Source organism: Montipora foliosa, chromosome 2, assembly GCF_036669935.1.
Source record: "Montipora foliosa isolate CH-2021 chromosome 2, ASM3666993v2, whole genome shotgun sequence".
Classification (NCBI taxonomy): Eukaryota; Metazoa; Cnidaria; class Anthozoa; order Scleractinia; family Acroporidae; genus Montipora; species Montipora foliosa.
The window spans coordinates 57,514,535-57,522,034 of record NC_090870.1 but is presented as its reverse complement, the minus strand read 5'-3'; the positions used below and the strand labels follow the sequence as shown (position 1 = coordinate 57,522,034).

The 7,500-nt window shown below is 38.8% G+C and overlaps 1 protein-coding gene across 1 annotated transcript in view; it reads right to left on the bottom strand.

Moving 5' to 3' along the window:
• The window catches only part of LOC137993662 (short transient receptor potential channel 4-like), a 30,355-nt gene that overhangs the window by 12,463 nt on the left and 10,392 nt on the right, over positions 1–7,500 (bottom strand). Inside the window, exons 2-4 of the mRNA XM_068839628.1 lie at positions 7,071–7,422; positions 6,152–6,423; positions 2,313–2,512 (exon numbers count right to left, since the gene is read on the bottom strand). Of these exons, the coding sequence (XP_068695729.1) occupies positions 2,313–2,512; positions 6,152–6,423; positions 7,071–7,422 (824 nt within the window). The remainder of the gene's footprint in view (positions 1–2,312; positions 2,513–6,151; positions 6,424–7,070; positions 7,423–7,500) is intronic.

Here is a 7,500-nt window from a genome sequence, read left to right as displayed (position 1 = left end):
GAAGGTATAGGTTACACGCAGAAGTCCGGTCTGGCCATGGGAAATAACCTCGCTCCAACCTTAGCTTTGATCTATGTGAATAGTCTAGATCAAGGAATACAGACACCGTTTGACAACAACGTACACGTCAGACGATATATTGACGACATGTTTGTAGCCTGGTCATCAGGCCACCTTACACCAGAATCAGTGCTCTCCACTGCCAACAGCCTGAACTCAGCCTTAAAGTTCACCGTAGAAACACCTGACAACAATCGTCTACCATTCTTAGACACCATGGTCACTTTTTATCCAGAAAAGGGTTCTTTCTCGTCTACACTGTACATCAAGCCTATACATAGTCAATGCTTAACACCTTGGGAAAGCCATGGTCCGTTATCTCTAAAGAAAGGAACTCTTATTGGAGAAATCAAGAGAGCCATCACACGCTCTACTGGCGCACAATCACAGCGAGCCTCTATAAAGTTGATCACTAAGCTGCATAAGAAGAATGGATATCCCAAACGATTCGAGACCTCTACTATCAAACGCACACTACGGACTTGTAATATTCAACCCACAGAACAAGACCCATTGTATATAAAAGTCCCATTTATCAACGAGGACCTAAAACAACAAGCGCAAGCAGTAATCAAGCGATCAGGTATTCATAATATCAAAGTTAATTATATGACTGGTCGCCCGTTATCAAGTATCTTTAGACCACCAAAGGAACAAAAAAAGTGCCCCGAGGCTTGTGAGACCTGCACATCAACTAAGAAGGTAAACAAATGCTTATCTAAGAACTGCGTGTACATAATTGAATGTACACACTGTCATTTAGTTTACATAGGAGAAACGAGTAGAACTGTTGGGTTCAGAATCAAGGAACACGTACCGATGAAAAAACAGACTATTTATCAGCATCTTGTTAGACATACCGATACGCCAATGCTTAAAGACATCTCATGGACATTCTACATAACAACATTCCACAACATCAGACACGCAAGATCATTGAAGCGCTCGAAATCAGTAAGAAAAACAGTGAAACCATCATGAATGGTTGTATTGGACGTGTCCTGACCATAGACTAGCAGGCTTAATTAATGAACCTTATCAAAGACCATTGTTCTTTACTTGTTATATATTCTTATCAGTCACTGATGAAGCCCTAACCGGCGAAACGTTTGACGTTCGATTATAATCAATTTGCCTTAAGAAGTCTTCACAAGTTATTTAACAATTATTCCATGAGCGCGCGTGGGATATGAGATGGTAAATAGCCAACGAGGCGCGTAGCGCCGAGTTGGCTATAACCAGTCTCATATCCGACAAGCGCGAATGGAATAATTGTTTTATTAAATTCCTTTAAACTCCAAAAGTTTAGAAAGTACGAAATGCGAGCGAAAAAAGCGAGCAAATCCGAGCGAAATCGAAAAAACTTGATGAGAACAGATGCGATGTCGTGTAACACCTTGTGGTCAGACAGACGCAGGCTCGTCACACAAACATTTCTTACCTTTTCACGTACCTCTAAACGTCGGAATTTAACCCACCTGTCCAGAAAAACATTTTTTTTGCTTTCTTCAGAGAGAAATTTCGCTTTCCGGCGAAAAAACGTTTAGCTTGGCAACACTTAAATCAATCATTTGCCATATATGATCAAACTAAGGTATATGAGCTGATAACCGAGGTTGAGTGAACCAATCAGAGCACGAGAATTGCATTATTCGAGTTTAATAATTAATATTATACGAGGCATGGCATCACCGTATTTTTCAACATATATATATATATGTATATATATGTACAAGAGAATGACCGTCATGAATGAATGACCGTCATTCACCCTGATGAAGGTAGCTGTTTGCCACCGAAATATAGGTGTTGTTGTTTAAAACTTGTCTTTTCTCTTGTGTTCAAGTATATATATATATAAAGCTGTCACAAGCATCTTCCTCACTCGTCCTCATAAACACAAATATATCTTAATCACAAATGAAGACAGAGAACAGTTTCCTTTAAATCCACCTATATTTCGATCACATTCAGTGATCTTCTTCAGGGTGACTAACTAACCGTTAACGTACAGGACTTTTAAATTGTTGAATTGCCAAGGCAACGCGCGCGCATTACAACTGAAATGGCTATTATTTTAAACACCTATCGGAAAATGCCACAGATCTTATAATCATCTTTTGCGCGCCCCTACGCGCGTCTTTCGGTTCTGGGCGTAAAAACCATCATCCTCATTAAGTCCTTGGGGGCGCAAGCATCTAGTTCTTATCGCCGAAGGTAATAAATAAAGGTATTATTATTATTATACTCACTCGGCGTAAGGATGCCACTTTTCGTGATGGGTCATGTTCCGCTGTTCTAGTTTGATCTGAGACGCAACGTAGTAGGAATACATCTTGGTCAATCCAGTGGCAAAGGCTACATAGAGCAGAATAAACAACAGGAGAAATTTCCAAACGTCTCTAAGCATTCTGTACAGCGAAAGCTGCAAGGGACCTAGGACGGAGTCCACCTGCCGACAGAGAGGAAAGATACCATCATCGTAATAAGACGGAGTCTGGCACGTTATGAATGGGATCTGGTTCTCAGTATACTATCGACTTAAGAGCCAACAATGTTGAAAAAACTTCTTGAGAAAATACGATGCATAGCATTTGCCATAAGTCCACAAAAATTTTTATCATTTAACAGGAATAGCAGTAGTGGAGAGACTTCATCGTTGAATGTGTTGATACGCATTTATGTTCAAAATCCCGAAAACAAAACCATTCTATGTTGTTGAGCAATTATTATTTATAAATCTAAATCACGCCTTCTTAAAACTCAAAGTACAATCGAATCATCATAAATCACTGAGAACCATTATTTGAGACACAAATTAAAATGGCCTTAGCTAAAGCAAGGCGACATGGAGCAGCCTTCCGTGTGATGTAAAGCAGGTAGAGTCCCTCTGGCTGTTTGGACGCGCAATCAAACAAGTACTGTAGGGCACAACATTCACTCACATGTAAATGTACAACTATAATTTGTTAATATTACTGAATAGCTTATGAACGGCAATAAAGATTATCTATCCATCTATTGCCATCCCCATCATCATTATCGTTATGCAAAAGAAAACGAAGAAGGAGAAAACCAAAGAGTTGCTACTGAACTGAACTTTTCGAGGAGACGTTTGAGATTGTACACAACCCCATGTGTGAAAATTCCATAGGGTTCACAGGTTGGGGAGAGTAGTAAAGAAGAAACCATTTTGGGCTTTATCATGCCACGTTATAGGCGAAACAGTAAGGTCACTTTTTGATATCATGGAATTCACAGATATTGAAAGTATTCCTGGTCTTTTAATATTTATTGATTTTAAAAAAGCATCCGACTCGCTAGAATGGGACTTTCATGTTAAATGTCTTAAAGCTTTCAACTTTGGACAGGATTTCATACATTGGGTCAAGGTTTTCTATAAGAACATTCAAAGCTGTGTGGTAAATAATGGTGTTGCCACAGATTATTTCTCACTTAAACGTGGTGTCAGGCAAGGCAATTCACTCTCCCCGTATCTTTTCATTACATCCGTTGAAACCCTAGCAATTTCCATTCGGAACAATGTTCTAATTAAAGGTATTAAAATAGGGAACGTTGAGACAAAAGTACTTCAATTTGCACATGACACAACAGTTAAACTCGCAGATACCGATTCTGCTCTTGTTTTATTTCAAGCTTCGAAACATTTTGAGATTCTATCAGGTCTAAAAGTAAATAGTTCAAAAACAGAGGGGTTATGGCTTGGCTCACTAAAGAAAAGCGACAGCAAACCACTTGGCATCAAATGGCCGAACGAACCAACAAAAGCCTTAGCGGTTTTCCTTACTCCGCTCTACGAAAAACATTTTAAAGAGACAATTGTAAAAATTAAAAAACTTATAAATATCTGGTCATCAAGAGAATCGATTTTCAAATTTTGCAGTTGTCAAAGCTCATGTATATTTCTTCACTATTACAGGGGCACCCAACGTCAATTTTTGGAAAATATCCGTCCGGAAGACAATTTGAGAACTAGAATTTTCGGAACCTTTGTTGTAACATTTCTTGCTTGCCTGTCTGTCCTAGGATTTTCGGACATCTACAAACTTCAACGGATTTTTACCCTAAAAAGGTCACCTGGAATTGTCGGGAGCCTTTCTGCTTGAAATTTTCGAAAAGGTAAGTTTTAATCCCTATAATTTTCGGATCACTAGACTTGCAGCTAGGAAATCTGAACAGATGAAAACTTTGTAGGAGATAAAAATACGCCTATATCCTCCGATTAAATACCAAAATAAGTTTGACAACTGTATGTTTAAGTGGTTTTGAACTATATTCTCGTTGGGTGCCCCTGTTATTACCCACACCTACATGTATTATCAAGGAAGTAAAAAATTAATCGGCTATTGTTCAAGTTTTTATGGAAAGGTGTCGATAAAGTGACAAGATTGTCGACAATAAACGATTACAGAAAAGGGGGCTTAAGAATGATAGATTTAGACTCCCAGATTAAAGCCTTAACACTTGGTTGCATGAGGAGAATTATCACCCCCAGTAATAATGGTACATGGAAATCGTATATTCAATATATTTTAAGGAGAAATCACTTCTAAATTTCATCTGGAACTACTACAGTGGCGGGCCGAATTTCGTGAAAGTTTCGCAAAGGAAAAGGATTGGCAATTTATCATTTGGAATAATGAGGTACTAATCGATAACAAACCTGTTTATTACAGACAGTATTTTAGAGCTGGTATCATCTGTGTAAACGATCTTCACTTTTACGTAGGTAATTTAATTTCTTTTAATAGGATCACTTCCCTAATAGATAAAAGTAACTTTTTAACATGGACCTGATTACGCAATTCTGTACTGCCCAAAATTGAGAAATCTCGACTCCAGTCTACTTTCGATCTATCGAAACCTTCTTTCAAACATTCTGAATGCGTATTTGATGTAGTTAAAGCAAAATCAAAACACTATTACACCCTCTTATTTGACGCTAAGGCCCACCTTCCAAACAATAGTATAGACTTGCAACGGGAATTTAAGATTACTAAAGATCAACTTGAAAAGTTCTTCCACGTACTGTCACTTGTGAACTTTACCTAAAGGCATTTCAATGTGAAGTCCTAAATACCATCCTGTACACTAATGATAAATTGTATAAGCGCGGTTACATTGAAAACTTTTATTGCTCTTTCTGCAACCATAAGAAGGAAACTTTATACCATCTTCTGCTTAATAATTGTCCTCTTTCAAATAAGTTTTGGAACGCCTTTGAACTATATATTTTTCAGTCAGGTAACAAATCAACAGATAAGTCTCAACCTACAAGATGTTATTTTTGGGGTGATTTCCTCAATGTGTCCCACATTAAATTATCTGTGGGACTGCAAAATGAATGGTATTCTTCCCAATGTAACATGCTTTCGAGTGAAAGTGAACATGAAAATAAAAACAGAAAAGTACATTAGTGCCAGGAACAAAACGATTCACAAATTTCATAACAAATGGAGATTTTTTACATAGTTTTTAAATTCCATTTTATGGACAGTAGGTAAAGTAGTGTATCGTAAGTCAAAGTTTTTAAAGTAGTTGATTAGATATTTGTGTCGAATAGTGTCTCTGTAAAAATTAGTGTTCTGGGTGTTCTTGTCTGTAGGTTACTAACCCTAACCCTAACCAATATCAACTCGTAGGTTGGTTTGAGAAGAAAGGGGAAAACCGGAATATTCGCAGAAAAAAAAAAAAACTCACGAAGCCGCGTGGAGAACCAACAAACATTTAATCAGAGAGGAGAAGCAATGAGCATTTAATACGGTTTAATAACAGCTAATAAAGGTACTTAAACAATGAATGAAACCACATTCTTGACTAGCCCGTTTGTCTGAATAATCATATAATTATTTTGGAAAAAAGAGTAATTTATTTTTGTAGGTATAAGAGGCCGAGCATCAAGTGACTCCAAGTTATTCTTATAGAACCCGAGTGACACTTGGACACTTAATGTATGGTCTCGAGGGAAACAGTTAGTTTTGTTTTCCCGACAGACCGGATGTTTCTCGAGTCGAAGATCACCATCACTATTAAACGACAAAAGACAAACACCTTTTATTTGAGCACGAACCTGAAAGATATGCGTTAAGTGAAAGAAAGCCATGATGATACCGCTTGAGAAGAGGACATCTGCAGTGATGAATGCATTGTTCTCTGGTTTCCATTGCCTGCCAAAGTAGGCGTAGGAAATACCCCACACAGCATAAGCAAGTGCAAAGAGGACGACGATCATCGTGTCCACAACATTCCACCATTTTGAAAAGTAAATGAAACATCCCTCTCTACAGGACGCCAGCACTTCTTGCACAAGAAGGCCAAGTACAAAAGCAAGGATAACCCAGTCTGGAAGGGAAACAAGTATGGACTCATTTAACGCTCTCAGCACAATAATAATAAGAATAAGACTAAGACTGATAATGATAATGATAACGATAATGATAATGGGAATGAACTTTATTTAAGTCTCAAGACTTTTAGGGCTAGGGCACTAATTATGGACGCTGCTTATAGAAATCGAATCATACATTGGTTTTTCCACAAGCGAAAATCCGGAGTATCCGGAGAAAAACCTCTTGGAGGAGAGTAGAGAACCAACAAACTCAACCCACATCTGACGCCGAGTATTGGAATCGAACCCGAGCCACGTTTGTGGGAGGCGAGTACTCTCTCCACTGCACCATCCCTGCTCCCCTGAAATCTAGTTTTCTCGGATAAAGACGATAAACCGCAGGCCCCATCTCACAGCCCCAACCTCGTTCCCAGGGTCTACTCCCCTTACCCTGGGAACGAGGTTGTCACAGCCCCTCAATGTTCATAACAATGTGGGACGTTACTCACTCACTATTCGAAGGAAAAGGATGGCATTGCCAGTGTTGCCTTGATTTCTACTTTGTTGTCTATTTTGGTCAGGATAGTAAATGCTTGGAGATGCTGGCTATGACAAGACACAAAAAAACCTAGTGTAAATAAAAATAGGAGATATATCTGACCGATCCACACTAGTCCTGTGTCTGTTGTTCCAAACTCTCCCTCAAACGATGCTGCGATCAAGAAGCCGAGAAAAACCAAGTAACACATGGTGTGGTTGACAAACTTGGAATGGGGATGCTCGAACCATAGTCGAAAAGGACGGCAGCATTCACTGTCCTTTGCGCAGCAATCTGAACGACAGAACTGATTCCATAATCGCAAAACTATATATAAAGGGCTACATAGAAGGGTGCGAACAAGAAACGGGAAAGACCGTAGAATTTTTGGAGCTCGGGTCTTCGTCTGCCAATCTTGACATTCGTAATAAATGACCTTGTTGAGAATAGCCTGACATTTGTCACTCGCCACAAACTGCAAGAAAGAGAGATTTTATTAGATAGTGTGCCCTATGGTTAAGTGATGAAATTCAAAGTTGAACTGAACTTTTGG